General features: G+C 42.0%; 1 protein-coding gene across 1 annotated transcript in view; it reads left to right on the forward strand.

The window, feature by feature from the left end:
• The window catches only part of GALNT5 (polypeptide N-acetylgalactosaminyltransferase 5), a 49,239-nt gene that overhangs the window by 3,095 nt on the left and 29,774 nt on the right, over positions 1 to 16,370 (forward strand). The window contains exons 2-3 of the mRNA XM_026492767.4: positions 12,797 to 12,963; positions 14,554 to 14,673. Of these exons, the coding sequence (XP_026348552.2) occupies positions 12,797 to 12,963; positions 14,554 to 14,673 (287 nt within the window). The remainder of the gene's footprint in view (positions 1 to 12,796; positions 12,964 to 14,553; positions 14,674 to 16,370) is intronic.

The following is a 16,370-nucleotide window of genomic DNA, read 5'->3' on the forward strand; positions in this document are numbered from 1 at the left end:
TAGCCTTGCTTGGCCTCGGTGGAAAACTCTTGTTTATGATCTGGGTGGCCGGTGCTCTTAGGAAGAAGGCAGGTACAGATGTGTCTGTCATATTCGTAAGAGGAGCCTCTTCATGGTGATGGCAGCTAGGGGAAGCCATCGTCAGCTCTCTCGGCCATTGGCGGGTGGCTATCAGTCACGCACCGATGCCTGCTCAGATTAAGCACCGTGCCACTCACGTCCCTTAGCCTGGTAAAACTCATAACCTGGAGGAGAACACAAATATGCCCAAAATAAAGATGACAAAACTGAGGCCCTGGGAAGTTGTATTATCTGTGGTCATAGAGCGGTAAATGTCAAGCAATTATTAAAATCCATGCTCAGAATTATGCTGTGCTCTTTATCTCTGGACGCTTACCCCCCCCAAAAAGGATCTTAAAAATTCTGTGGGACCAGCTCTGATCTGAAATCCTGTATATCACATATCGCACATAGATTTACATATGCATACATAAATTTGCCAGCTTGGAACACGAAAAGCCGGAGAACGAAGCAGTAGGTCGAGTAGCTTCGTTTTTACATCCCTTCACCGGCCTGGCAGACTGCTTTGGAGCCCGGGGAAGAGGCAGACACCGCACAGAAGCTCGGGCTGCAGTTCCAAACCAGAGAAGGGGCACTTGTGTGACGGCCAGCAGCAAGTAATAGTGATGTTAGCGGCCACGCGAGTTATTGAAGGCTCAACGGCGCCCAACGCCTATTAGTTTCTGAAAATGGGTGTGTGGAAGAGGAAGGAGGCAGAAAAGTCACCGTGAGGTTCTGGCTACTGAAGGAGGCTGTCCCAACTGCAGAGACACTGACACGTGTGCTTGGGAGGATGAGTCAGACAGCATGTGGCCGGGCCCCCTCCCTCTTATCACACAACCCACCTTGGCTAAACATAGGCGCTCTCGGCAAGCTGCCTCCCTGATGCTGCACGCCGACCGGATGGAGGTGACTCTGCAGCCACCAGGGATCCCGTGTACAGGGCCCGCTGAAGTATTTATAGCCTGTGTGTGCCACCCTTCCTTGAAAGAGGGTGAATTATTTTTCTTTTCTTTTACCCAAACACTCTGACTATAAATATATGCATGTTATGTATTCCTATGGATAAAGGTTGGGAGAAAATACAAATGAAAAACATTTGATTCATCAGGTTGGCACGATTTGAAGTCTTCTTACTTTGATTTTCTTTATTTTCAGCCTTGCGCAGAAAGTATCTGAAATGGCTTACACAATAAGATCTCGGAAGATAATAAATCTTAAAAGTCAGCATGAGGGGAAAATTGTCATAGAATGTAATAAGAGAATATGTGTGAGGGAGACCCAGAGAGAGAGATAGAGAGAGAGATCTATAAGAACACAGGAGGATAGGAGGGCTTGCCTTAAAATTAGCCACAGTCGCAGCCCACTGAAGCCCTTAAATTTTAAGAGTTCTGGGGAATATCTCCCTCACTGCTCTTTACGGTTCCCAAAAATGCACCTCTGTGGAATGATTAACACAGTAACTGGCATATCATAACTGCCTATTGAATACACATTGAGCCAAAAAAAAAAAAAAAAAAAAAAGAAGGAAAACCATCGGTTTGCTAGTACGTTCATTTAAATTCAATTCTCCTGAGTAAAGATATTAACCAGTACCAGTTAAGTTAATATCTTCTTAAGGATGATTTAACGGATACGCCAGGATGAGGTTGGCCCTGAGAAAGAGAGGAGACAAGCAGGATGTCCAGGACAATTTCACCTGCTCTAGTTCCAAAATCAAACTCCCTTTTCCAAAACTTCTTCCCTCCTTTTCTCCTGAGTCCCAGAGAACCATTTCTAGGCTGTTGTGATGTTGTCATGGTCTCTTCCAAAAGCACAAGGACTCCTGTCTGTCATCAGCATTATTCTCACTCTCCTTTTCAGTGCTAGTCTCTGTGCCTAGACTCTGCCCCTTGCAGTATGGCGGGAGCTTTCCGCATATGACATTCTCTCTACTGTGGGCCTTAGCATTAAGAAAGTCTCTCATTACCTTATCCTGCATATCACGGTCTGTCCCATCCACTTTAGAGGGTCTGACCTCTAAGGTCCAACGACCATGAATGGGCCCGCGGTCACTGAAACACTCCCTGTCGTGTGCCCTTTCTTCACTAGAGCCTCCAGAATCTGTTTCGCCTCCTCAGTGAAAGCATAAACTTCTCCAGGAAATTCTGTCTTTTCCTTCATTTTTTGCCGCCTTGGCCCTGAGCGATATGGTTTTAAACGACATGTTTCTCAGAAATGCTTTTTTGAAAATTGATACTATCTTAAAACAAAAAATGAGAGGTAGCTCTTTAAATATGGCACGTGATAAGTCTTTTTATAAATTAACAATGGCTTCCTAATTTTTCATTTTGAATATATAGAGTATGTTAGTATCTGGTTTAAGGTAAGTACATCCTATTGTAACACTATGATCTATTCATTGATTCACACTTGTTCTTTAGTGCATAGTTTTGTTGTTTGGTTTTTCATCTTAACATTTGGACTTTCTAGGGAGGAAAAATCTCTTTTCTTTATTTATAACAGTGTTTGATGTCCGTAAGTAAAATACAGTCTCATTTTTGCATAGAAGTTTTGCCTATAAAATATGCTTCCGATAAAATTTTTGATAGTCATTTTAAAGTTCCATATTTAATTTTTTTTCTTTATAAAGTGCTAATCCTTACAATTCTTGCTTTCCATTATTGAAGTTTGTTTCAGTCAGCAACAATCAAGACACACAGATTTTGCTAAAACACAGTCCTAACTATGGAAAAGGTAGGGCCATTCTACAGAAAGAGGTCTGTCTTCTGGCCTGCCGCTATCTAGTTAGGATGACACTCCCAAAATGAACTTATTTTAAGAGCGCACTTCCGGAATCTGTTTTAGAGAAAAATGACTCAAAAACTCTTTTGCTGCCAGCATTTAGTTTCTAAAGTACACTAAGAATTATGGCACGCTGTTCTGCCGCTGCTGGGTGGTCATGAGGCTACAAGGTTGCTTAATTGAATGCTTTGCTTTTCCTGCAGAACTCTGGCAAGCCCCTCCATAAAGCAATTAAAACTGATCTTTACTCTCTTAGCCCAGAGCTGGGACTGTCAACCAATCATCTGATTCCTGCCTGCACAGATACAGAGGCTTTTCTTTTGGCGCATATGGAAAGCAAAGAATAGTGCCACGCATTTGCCACAAACCAGTCTAAATGACTGAGGGGAAAGGAAAACCTTTCTGGAACCTTAATTTCCACCCCTTCCTCCCCTCTCAATCCGACTGAGGTCAAAAACCGTAACTAATAAATTACTGGAGGAGGGGGAAGAGCCGTCAGGAGAGAAAACATAAACTGACCACGTATCTTTCCGAAGTTCGGGCTCCTAAAAGTTTATCGGGCTGGGAGAAAAGAGAAACTTGAAAGTTAAATGAAGTTCAAATTCTTTATTTGTACTCAGGATGGATATTTTAATTGATGAAATGAGACTGCTTCTGTGACTAACAGTGAAAAGGGAATATTATCTAAAACTGACTGCAGAGGCTCCCTGGGAAACTAAACAGGAGCGGGAAAAAAACATCTGACAAGATGATTGAAAAGGGCTATTTCTGGTGCTCCTGAATTGTGCGTGTGTGTGCGTGTGTGTGCGTGTACATGCACATTAGTGCACATTTGTGTGTGTGTGTGTGTGTGTGTGTGTGTGTGTGTGTTAGAGCACAGCGTGCAATTTCCCTGAAAAATCATGTCGGAGAGCAGAAAATAAAAAGCCAAATTTGTTTAAACAGTACAGGCTAGACCGTAGCATAACAAAGGTTAAACGCAGCCGAGAGATGACACAGGGCCTTTCAATACTTTCATTTATCACACTCTCCCCCCCCCTTGAGATTCATAAGGAGAAAGATGATCCGAGGACATAGAACACATTTCTGCTACCAACTCAAAGAGAAGGAAACAGTGAAACAGTGCCTGATGAATGTAAAACTGAGAAATGTTAAAGCAGATCAGTGACTTTTTCTCCTAAATACTGCCAAAGACCTAGAAATGTCTCTGGGAGAGAAGAGTCAACAAATGGAGGCATTCGAACCTATTGACACTTTTCTGTTCAACTAATCCATGTGCCTAATTTAACCACCAGCCTAATTTTATCAAACTCTTGCTGCAGTCTTGCCCTGGGTACTCTTGTCTCCGAAAATAACTACCTGTTGGGCTCTTACGGGCGACCCGTTCCGAGCAGAGCCTCTCCAGAATGAAACGTTGTTTGCTCAAGGGTCAGAAAATTGGGGGAAAATAACAGTCTTTAGAAGCTCTCTTTTGTTGTTGGCTCCAAATGAAAGGAGCTTTTTAGAGTCCCCTCTGTGTTTAAAAAAAGTCTACATTATTCCAAACTAAATTATCTCCTAAACGGGCTCCGCTTCTAGAATGTGGTGATATGGGCATGTGTGAGAAGGAGCAGTATGGAGAAACAGTATCTCCGAGGGCCTTCCCGACTTGCCTCCTCTCATCAAATCCTTAAAACCGTTCCTCAAGGCAGGGGACAGTCGCCGTCCCCGCTCTGCCTATGGAGAAACCAGACCTTGAGGACCCGCTGGGGTTTCAGACGGCAGCAGGGCATTCACAGGGGGCCGTCCACCTCCTTCCATATGCTAGGTGCCCCCCGCCTGTCAGGAGCGGGGTTCCCTGTACCTGGTGGCAGCTGGGACCCGTCAGCCTTCATGCGCACCATCGCGCTCGATCCTGACCATAGTCGTGCCTGACCGACGAAGTGTCACATCCCCTTAACAGAGAAGGGGAAAAAAAAACACAGGAAAAGGATTCTGGCTAAGCATCCAACAGCTTACAGGTGACAGCATGGGGACCCAAACTTGAGCCTTCTGATTCTTCCTTGCTCGGTAATGATCCCGCCCCACTGGGCTGGCTCTCTCCCCGACCCAGCTCCTCCTGCCCCAGAGTGACCGTCACCCTCACCTCTCCTGTGTTTGCCGAGGCTGTCTAAAGAAGGGGATTCTCGTTTGCTGGGCCTTACCCAAAAAGTGCTTATTTATGTTCTAGACAATGATATATCTGCTGTCCCTGCAAGCCAACAGCCGAGCTGTGACTCAAAGGAAAATTTCCTGACATCTAATCCTAGTCCTCTTTCCATAAGGATACAGCCCCTCCTACCTTTTCCTTTGCTTCCTTATAATCATAGAGCTTTGACAGAAGCTAAAACATCTCCCTTCCTCTTCCTTCCACATGTCAGAGGTGTGCAAAAGGAATTAGTGTTGCATCTCAGCTACCTCCTCAGAGAGAAAATTGATAGGAAATTATTTTCTATTCAGCACTAAGCAAAAGGGAGTCTAAAATCGCCAACAACCACAGCCAACGGCCTCGAGCTCCCACCATGTCATCTGCCATCTGAGCAGGGTCCCTGCCTCCAAGGCGAGTACAGGAGGACATTTTGTGGAAGCACAGGTACTCCCAGAGTAAGGAAGGGAGAGCCCGAACCTGGCCTGAGAGAGGACAGAGACCTGCAGGGGTAGGGAGTCAGAGAAGTGGGGGAAAAGGGTTAAAAAAAAAAGAAAGAAAGAAAAATGATCCATTAAGAAACTGAAGGAAATCCGACATGGGGTGGGGGAGAGCAGTGGAAATGAGACCATGGAAAGTAAGCAGAATCCAGATCCCCTCAGGACCTTGTTAAGGTTCTTCTAAGGACCAGTGAGAAAATGTGGAAAGATTTAAAACCATAGGAAAAAAAAATTAATTTACTTTTTCTCAAGGGTCTCGTGACCCAGAGGGAAGTACTTACGGGTGAACAAGGCTCACGTTGCGTAGACAACCACAGAATGTTAGTACTGGATGAAACGTCAAAGTCAATGTAATCCAGTCCCTTATGTTACAGAGAAGTCTGAGAAGGGAAGTGACTTGCTCAAGGTCATAGCTACCCCCAAGGTGCCCTGACCGCCACCCAGAACTATTTCTGCCACATGACACCACCCCTGCTCTTTTCCCTTTCATCCCGATTTCACTCTGACAGCTGCCTGCTCAAAATAGACGATTGTTAAGGTGGGGAATGTTGATACTGAGTCTGGTAGCTTTGAAGGATATAGGGTGACCTCAGGAACCACAGCCTCCACTGGCTGAGGCCTTTGGAGTAGAGGTGGTGAGTGTGACTGAAATCTTCTAAATTAGCAGTCAGGCAATTCTGACTGAATGTCAGGGTTGTCTACCCTAGAAAGAACAAAACATAAAAGTAAACTTTTTATATAACTATACCCTGTTATCATAGAGAGGCCAAGAAGCCCCAGTATATCGAACGTCTTGTAAAAAAGAATAGAATTCTGGATGGAGCTCCTTAGCGGGATGCCCGATTCCCCTTCTGATCCTCCTGAAGATAGCAGGGCTTGGGGAAGCAAGGCCCCTGAAGGCTTACCTCCAGGCACTAGTTGAATTGCAAATCGAACTTGAGAAATATCCTCCTCGACCTTCTGTTCAAACCTGAGAAGACTGAGACTTGACCCGCATAGTACATTCTGGCGGTTTTGGAATAAAATGAAAAATTCATCAAAATGAGAGAATGTTATCATTCCCCCAATCTTATGATTTGAAACCTTCTTTAATGGATAGACTACATTCAAATCAGGTTAGTGGCTAAGCATTCAGCACACACAAGCCAAAAAGGCAAAACACCTCGCTCCCTGAGTCTCTTGATAACTGATGAGCCCTTGATAGATCTGAATTAAAGGTTTGCCTGAGGGGCGCCTGGGTGGCTCAGTTGTTAAGCAGCTGCCTTCAGCTCAGGGCGTGATCCCAGAGTCCTGGGATCAAGCCCCACATCAGGCTCCTCGGCTGGGAGCCTGCTTCTTCCTCTCCCACTCCCCCTGCTTGTGTTACCTCTCTCGCTGTGGCTGTCTCTCTCTCTGTCAAATAAATAAATAAAATCTTAAAAAAAAAAAAAAAAAAAAAATAAAGGTTTGCCTGAGAAAAGGTCAGTCTACCCGGTCAAAACGTGTGTGTGTGCATTGTGGATACTGCCAGGTCCTCACATGGGTTTTCACTATAGAACTTACACAGTATTTTTATAACCATTATCACATCAAATCTTCACAGACCCTCTGTGAGGAAGGCATTGTAATCTTCACCCCGAAAGTAAAGAAACCGAGGGTGGGCACAGTTACACGGCTTACTCGTGGACGCGCAGCCAGTAAGTGTCAGAAAGGCATCAAAACTCAGTCCCCTGTCATCTTTCTCAAGTCTAGAGAAAGTCCAGGAAGCTGTTCCACCTCGGTAGGATCAAAAATGTGCTGGACAGTGGACCTCATGTCAGAGTCCCCGTTTGTGTTTAGTACTCGGGTTGGCCGCCATGATGTCAGTCCCGGCTTCCCCCAAACAAAACAGATGGGGTTCATTTTCAGATATAGTGTGGAGTCTGTGGACTCTAAACACCTGACCTGTGGAGTGGATGAGCATATAGAGTAAAAATATGATTTCTTAACCTCAAAAAAGACTACAAACCCAGAAATACCTTGCATTTAAATGAGACTTTACTTGAGCTGCAACTCCTCCCCTCAATACAGCAAAAAGCACGGTTTCCGATAGGCAAATTGGAAGAAAGGAAATTTGCTTTTGGTTGGTCAGTGGAGGAGAATTTGAAATGGTTTTTACAGCCTGTAGTAACCCAGCTGACTGTCAGTACATAAGAAGGGTGCAAAAGTTAAGGTGGAAAGCCTTTCTGGTCTGATGCTCTGCGCCTCTAAACAAAGAAAGCTTGCTAGTTTCTCTAGACATGTGGAAACTTGTTTAACCTGCTGAGTTATGCAGGAAACCAGGTATGTGTAAATGTCAGAGTGGCCTGACAGCTCAGCCACCCAAAGCAAAGCACACTCTGCAACTTCATATTTTGAGCCTTTCTCACCTCCTCTGGACCCTCTTCCCCATCCTTTAATGCTGCCCCTTTTTCCAAGCACCCGTGTGACCTGTACAATATAGTCTTCGGCAGAGTCGTCTTGAATGGATTCTTTAAATGCATCGGAAATACATGTCTGCCAATAACTGGCACAGGTACTACTTATTTCTTGGGATACTGGCATCTAGTGGAAACCTTCCTGACCCCACCCATATGGATTTCTAATGGTGAAACTAAGGCACCATGATGGGATGAGAATGGAAGCTCAGACATTTGGCTGGTGGAGGTGCCTCCCCCAAATCTCAAATCTCTGAGAGCTCTTCCTATCTCCAATTTCAAACTGACTAACATTACAACACTTCTCGGAACTTCCTTCTAAAAGAGATTAAAAATCTACTGATTTATTATTACATAAGAAGTTTCATCTGCGTTAGCCTACATGGTTAACTCCCTCATTTGTAAGTAGATTTTCTAATGTCAACCAAATTTTAACAATAAAGCAATTCTCAGGACTTCACAGCGAGGCTTGTTGGTTCAGATGGCTCAGGCAGAATTTGTGCAGCTGACCCTTCCTTTTTAGAATTGGTTTATTTTTCTCACCACCAAATGGTGTAAGGAATATTTAAGTGTAACATGTGTATTTTCCATCCACTTAGAGATGAGGAAGTCATAGGAAGTCACTGATGTCTTCCTCAGGCTATTAAACTCCTCTTAGCTTTTCTTCCTCTCTCCCGACATACAACCCACAATGGAACCTTTACCAATTTTATACCATTGTCCTCAAAATCCTCTACCATTTTTCTTTCTCCTTTGTTTGCTCTGATGACCCCTAGACTTGGACTAATTTACGATCTGCTTTTATCTCCTCCTATGCCCAGGCTGGTGGAGTAAATCACACCAGTGTTTTGACTAAAATTTTGAGATCTCCAGAAATCCTTCTATGTGTAGTTTGCCAGTACTCCCTCCCATTATTCATAGTGTCTGTTCTAAATATTCTCTATTTTTCTCAAACCCCTACCCTATCATATTAGAAAACAGCCTTTCCTCCAACATGAGCTACACATTCTTTCAACTTCTCTGTGCATAAACTCATCTGTCTACATAGCACTTTTTTCTTCCTATCTCAAAGAAAAATGTCTCTTCTTCCACCATCAATCTTTTGATTTAGGCTTTATTCCATTTCCATTTTTTTCATCCACCCATTAAATACATATTTATCAAATATTAATTATGTGCGACTATGCTAGAAGCTTGTGGCATTGTAGTAAGCAGGTAACTCTGGATGCAGAAGACAAGAAATAAAATCAATAAATTAATGCTATGGCCTCTCGAACTGTGAAAGACTATGTTTCTGTTGTTTTAAGCCATAAAGTTGGTTACAGCAGCCACAGAAAACTAATATAATTTTCATTTCAAAGAGTGAGTTGCTGCTGTAACAAATACCTAAAAATGTGGAAGGATTATCCAAGTAATAGCCAAAGAATTGAATAATACATAAAAGCTGGGAGAATGTTGAGAAGCATGACAGGCAAAGCCTAGATTGCCTTGAAGAAATTGTTGATAGAAGCACGCATGTTAATTGTCCACAATAGCCAAAGTGTGGAAGGAACCGAGATGCCCTTCAACAGAGGACTGGATTAAGAAGTTGTGGTCCATATATACAATGGAATATTACTCAGCTATCAAAAAGAAAGATTTCTCAACATTAGCTGCAACATGGACGGCACTGGAGGAGATAATGCTAAGTGAAATAAGTCAAGCAGAGAAAGACAATTATCACATGATTTCTCTCATCTACGGAACATAAGAACTAGGAAGATCGGTCGGAGAAGAAAGGGATAAAGAAAGGGGGGTAATCAGAAGGGGGAATGAAGCATGAGAGACTATGGACTCTGAGAAACAAACTGAGAGCTCCAGAGGGGAGGGGGTGGGGGAATGAGATAGGCTGGTGATGGGTAGTAAGGAGGGCACGTATTGCATGGTGCACTGGGTGTTATACGCAAGTAATGAATCATCTAACTTTACATCGAAACCAGGGATGTACTGTATGGTGACTAACATAATATAATTTAAAAAATTAAAAAAAAAAAAGAAGCAGCAGCACACATGTTAAAGATGCTACAGGTGAGGGCTTAGAAGGAAGTGAGAAGTACAGAAAAGAAAGCTTCTGTCCTCTTGAAGAATACATATATGTCTTGAACAAAATGTTGGTAAAAACTATGAGCATTCTAAGCACGTCTTGTGAGGGTTCAGAAAGAAATGCAGAATATATTACTGGGCACTGGAGGGAAAAGGATCCTCACAAGATAGTGGCAAAAACCTTGGCTAAATTGTGTCGAATAGCTGGGTGGAAGCAGATATTCTAAGCCATGACCTTGGATAGTTAGCTGAAGAGAATTCCAAGTCAAGTGCTGAAGGGGGGGTCTGGTACTTCCTCACTGTTCATAATAAAATGTGAGAAGAAAGAGATAAATTGAGGAAGAAACTGATAAGCAGATCTTTTTTTTTTTTTTTTTTTGGTAGTTTGTTACAGCAGTCACAGGAAACTAATACAGCCCTTAGTGAAGAAAGGGATATCTCGTATTATCTAGAAATGCCAATTCGTGGATCTCTAGCATAGAATCAGATCAGTTTAGGCTGCCTGCTAGTTGATGCTCATATTCGATACCTGATCACTAGCTCAGGATGTCTGATGAAAATGTGTCATTTGAATTTACATCACTTGAAGATTCAGGACATGCTCCTATCAGCCCTCGGTTTATTTATTTATTTTTTAAGAGTATCCACCAATGGTAAGTAAAATTAAATCCACTTTGTTTTAGAGCTCGAGTTCCCGAACTGGCCTATCAACAACTTGTGGGGTGTCTACTTGTTAGTAGATCTTTACTTACATTGTTTGTTTATTTTGTATTAAGACACAGATTCTCAGGGCCTATTCAGAACTGCTGAATTGATTTTCTGGGGTTGGTGATTAGATATGTATGTTTTCATAAGGCGCTGTAGGTTAGTATCATAATCACCCACTTTAGGGAACCGTTGAAATTACAGACCAAAGTTGGATTTGCCTACCTTTTCTTAAGTGTCTGCTGCATGTCAGATAAATAGTAGGTGAGTTTTATAAACTATTTGCATTTAATCTTATAATAAATTGATTCTTAATCTCTGCTTGGAGCTTCTTAATCTCTGGCAAATTGGGATTCAAAGGAGCTACACAATTTATCTAAGCCGGTAATTAGGGGATCTGGTATTTGACCACAGATCTATCTGGTTCTAAAACCTGTGCTCTTGGTACAGAAAAATCAGCCTAGGGCAGTACAATGACAACTATGTGTTCACATTTCCGTACACATCCTTTCTAGGTGAATCATGTTGGGTAAGTCATCTAACTTCTCCAGCTTCGGTTTGGTCTACTTAGAGAAGAGGGTAATAATATGGATCCTAAGCAGTTGTTAGAGATATCCGCATGATCGTACTTGATTAAGTACTATTGATAAAGGGTGAATGCATGGAAATATGGTTTTACTATGGTTTTTGCTCTTATCTATTTCTTTTTGACAGACTAAGCAAAGTGTAGCTATATTGTCTGGCAGAAGTGCCTGCTCCCACAAAATGCTACATCTGCTGCCAGCTTCTTTTATTCTTGAGAACTTAAGGCTTCCTGTATGGCTATTTCTGGAGTCAGACCAGACCAGAGTTTGAGTCCCAACTCTGCCATTTACTAACAGTATAATCATGAACTAGCTTCACCATGATTTCAATTATTCATCCATAAAAAAAAGGAGAAGAGATGTTGTTGGTTTAAACTGAAATAATACAGCATGCCTAGAATATTTATGATCATTGTAATTTAATTATGACTTTACTAACAGTAGGTGTGTTAGAAGGATGGCAAATACTTTTTGTGAGGTTCCACTCGGCACCCTCCTATGACGAGTAACAGGCAGGGGATGGAAGGATGTCAGCAGCGAGGCGGTGCACATTGCAGGGTGTGGAAAAAAACCCAAGACCAATTACAACCCACCTGAATACCAACTCCCACTTTAACCTTATCCTCCTCTCTATGCCAGGAGGATTATTTCAACTGTGGTTACTCTGTAGCACGGAGAGCCTCAGCAAGTAACCCCTAAATAGATAGAGAAGATGAAGAGTTTAATTATATATCTCCATATATATATCCATAAATATACTCACATGCAGAGTGGGAGAAAGAATATTTCCTTTGGCACTTGGCAGGAGGCCAGTTGGAAGGGCAATCAGAAACTACTTGGTAACGTTAAATAAGTCAGAGTGTTCTCTTGTGGTATGTGGTCTAAGTAGGATAGCACTAGCTACCATTTGGTGAATTCCTATGCCAGGAACTGTGCTAGACATTTTATGTGCGTTCTCACTAGACTGTGAAGCTCTGTTGAATAAGAACGTTTACCTAATTTTAAAGATGAAGAAACTGAGACATAGAGAGAATAAGTATGGTATCAATGGATAAAAATCTGAGAAATATTGGGGGTGAGATTCAAAATAGTGCCTAACCACCTGCAAAGCCTATGCGCTGTCCACTACAGTGAGATGCCTCCACAAGAGCTCCTCATGTCTTGCATTGCTAGTCCTTTTCTAGCAACTGCTGTTACTGGCTATTCTTACTCTGCTTATTTATTTTGCTTATACCCCTCCCTAAGAAAAACACATGACAAAATCATCACTGATATATGTAGCAGATGTTGGATGGATGGATGGATGGATGGATGGATGGATGGATGGATGGATGAATGGATGAACAGATATATAGACAGATAGACACACAGGCAGATTAACAGAGCATGTGAGTATATGTGTATATACATGCAATTGCATACTGTGAGTTTTAAAACCATCTTGTTAGTTTTAAAAGGAGTCCTGCTTGTGTCCTGGCTCAGGTGTGCAGAGCAGCTGGTTCACAATAACCTCCCGACCACCAGTGTCATCATGTGCTTTGTGGATGAAGTATGGTCCACTCTCCTGAGGTCTGTTCATAGTGTCCTTAATCGCTCTCCTCCGCACCTCATCAAGGAGATTCTGCTGGTGGATGACTTCAGCACCAAAGGTAAGAAAACCACTTCTGGAAAATTACAGTTTGATATGAGGCAATAGCAATTTGGGTGGATGGCAAAAATATCAAATTAGTGTTTCATGTGGTGCCTTAGAAGCATAAGGCCAAGCATCTTCAGGATATAGAAAGTGAGTTCTATCTTCAGTTAGCTGTCTCAGACTTCCCTTCAGCTCTGCCTTCTCTGCCACATAGAGATGATTTTCTAACTATAGCTCCTTGGAGCACCGTGAAGCTCCAGAGACCAGAAGATGTTCAACCACTTTATGAAATCTAATAAGCAAGCACCCCACAATTAATAGGATGTCTTTCCCACTGATAATAACAAGTCAGAGTTAGACTCTATGGAAAACAAAGAAATGGAAGGCCAATGGTTTCTTCCTCAAGAGCAAAGCTCGTTATGTGTTAAGTGTTGAGAAGACAAATTGCCAATAGAACCAAAGAGATAAGGTTTCAACAGAGCCTTTAACAAAGGCAGAATCCACCGCGGTCTGGAAGAAGTGAAGAATCTCCCTTTTGGGGCTATTACATAATTTGTGTAAGTAAGTGGTCCATTACCACCTGAAGTCCCATAGCCACTACATTACAAATTCCCAAAATACAACGCACTTCAGGAAATTTTAGAAAATAGCAAAGAGAGGACAACCCTAATAGAACAACTTAGCTCTGTTCATGACCACAACAGCATGAGCCAGTTTCATCAGCCTCAGAGCTCCTACCGCAATCACCCTGAGGTCCATTAGCAGTGAGATGCCTAAGAAAAACTGGTTGAAAACTTTGAGAAGGGGCCTTGACAGCATAAACAGAAATAGTATCCAGTCACCAGGCAAATAATAGTCTTTTTATGGATGGCAGATCCAGGGACCTGAAGAATCCTCTGGAAAGACCTGGAGCTTATAATGTTTTCAGCGTCCTCTTTAAGGAAAAAAAAAAAACTCAAAATCAGTAGGAAAGTGAGCAGCAGAAGTACTTCTGGAAGCCTTTCCTACCTGAAATACCTGTCAATAGCTTAATTACACACAGAAGTGACTGCAAGTCATGTAAATGTATCCCATAAAACCCCAACAACATTCCTTTAGATGGGCTCTTCTTTGACCACCCAACAAGACAAAAGAGGTATGACTCAGAGGGTGTCATAGTAGGGAAGTGACAGTGCCTTAACCAATTGCAGTTGTAATATCTTTCTTTCACAAGTTTTTCAATTTCAGTACAATGTTTAGCCTCTCGTCTGGGTCTTGGAAGGGGCCTTTGTAAGCCAGGAAGTTTGTACAGAGACCCAAGTTTCATTTATTTCAAGGTGAATTTGCCCCTGTCCTCCTCTGTGAGTTGAGCCCTCCCCTGTGTCGCTTGGCAACACTGAAAAGAAGGATTTGGAATTTGAGAAACAGGTAGCTTGGAGTATTGAACACAGACAAAAATTCATCCAAGAAAATGACATCAGAAAATAAAATCATGGCCCAAGGAGTAAAATTCAGTGACTACAGTAAATATCATAGTTTCTAGAATTTGATCTTGAGAAGCCACTGCTAGTATTATCCAGATCTAGTTACTTAAAGTGTTTCCTTGTCTGTTCTTACTGTGATACAGACTACCTAAAAGGTAATTTGGATAAATACATGTCTCAGTTTCCAAAAGTTCGGATTCTTCGCCTTAAAGAGAGACATGGTTTAATACGAGCCAGGCTGGCAGGAGCACAGAATGCAACAGGTAAGAAGCTGCTAATTTTTTGTGTTAGTTATATTTTTGTTTCAGTTTATTTGTTTTCAAATGGATAGCAAATTTGAAATAATATTGCAGTGAACACCCACATAGCCATCAATCATCATGCCACCAATTTTTAACTTGCTGTACCATGTGCTTCATCACACACATACACAGACATGTGTTTATATATACACACACTTTTGTCCTCAACTTTTGAATTTACAGACATCATGACACTACAACTCTGTGTACCTTAGTAGGCATCTCTGCAAAATACAAATGTTCTCTTAGACAAGCACACTTTCCTATCTAAATATCATCTGGTTTATGCTCTTTCAGACCTCGTCGTTGCTCCTGAAATGTTTTTTATAGCTGCTTCTCTCTTTTGAAATGTGAGATCTTATTAAGTTCCGTGCACTGCATTTGGTTGTTTAGTCTCCTTAGTTCCTTAGCCTAGAGTAGATAACATACTACTTACCGTTAACTTTGTTTTTTTAAAGAGTCCAGGCCATTTGTTTTGTACATGTGGCCATTCTGAAATTTTCTCATTGTTTCCTCACGTTACACTCAGGATAAATGTTTTTGGAGTAACTAGTGCAGAATATTCCACTCTGTAGGTGGTAGGAATTATGTATTGTTTAATGGCTTCAAATCAAGAGACACATGATGTCAGGTTGTCCCACTGTGGGTGATAGTAATTTTGAGCATTTGGTTAAAATGTTGGCAGACGGATTTTTCTTTTGCGGGTACTAAGTAATTTGTGATGTGATACTTTGATCCATATGAATAGTTTTCCTTACATTTTACTCAATGGTTTTGCACCCATTGATGATCATTGCTTGAATCAATTATTACACTGAGGGCTGTCCATCTCTCTGTCCTTCCTTCCCTCTTCTTTTTATCCTCCCTTCCTCTCTCTCCCTCCCTCTCTCTTCCTCTTCCCCTCCTATGCCCCCACCAATACGAATTTATGCTTTAAAAAATTCAATGTGTATATTATTAACTTCCTTCCTTCCTTCTGTTCTTTCTTCCTTCCTCCTTCCTTCTGCTCTTTCTTTCTTTCTTTCTTCCTTCCTTCCTTTCTTTTAATTGTACTCAGATTGTCCCAAATTCGACCACTTGGAGCCCTTTCAAGCCTATGCCTTTTTGACCTGATCCCATCAGTATTTGAGGGCTTAGAATTGTTTACTTCTCTCTTCCCTGACCTATGGGTATGTCTGCGCTTCTGACAGCTCTCTCTGTCTTCCCAAAGAGCAACATGCCTTCTTTTCTTCACCTCTTTTTAGTGTGTGGGTGTTAGTGAGTGAATGGGAGGAGCCAAATCTTTTCTGCCCACAAGTACTTTCAAAATAACATCAAACATACTGTTTATTTTCACATCCTTCTGTGGAAGGACCCATTCCCCATAATAATTGCTGAACTTACATACCAGGTTCCATTCTAAATACATTCTACAGTAATTGATTTAATCCTCATAATAACTCTAGGAGCTAGGCACAATAATGTTCCTCATTTTACAGGTGAAGATATGGAAGCACAGTGAGGTTATGACTTGCCCAAGTTCTCCCAGCTAGCAAGTGCTACAGCAGGATTGGAACCCAGAAAACTTGGCTTCAAATCTGCACTCTTATCTGCTACATTTTCTTGCCTCTAGACATCTAGCTAGCACCCTCCCCTGTAACCCATGACACTACAGATCT

This window comes from Ursus arctos, unplaced genomic scaffold (assembly GCF_023065955.2).
Source record: "Ursus arctos isolate Adak ecotype North America unplaced genomic scaffold, UrsArc2.0 scaffold_1, whole genome shotgun sequence".
Classification (NCBI taxonomy): domain Eukaryota; kingdom Metazoa; phylum Chordata; class Mammalia; order Carnivora; family Ursidae; genus Ursus; species Ursus arctos.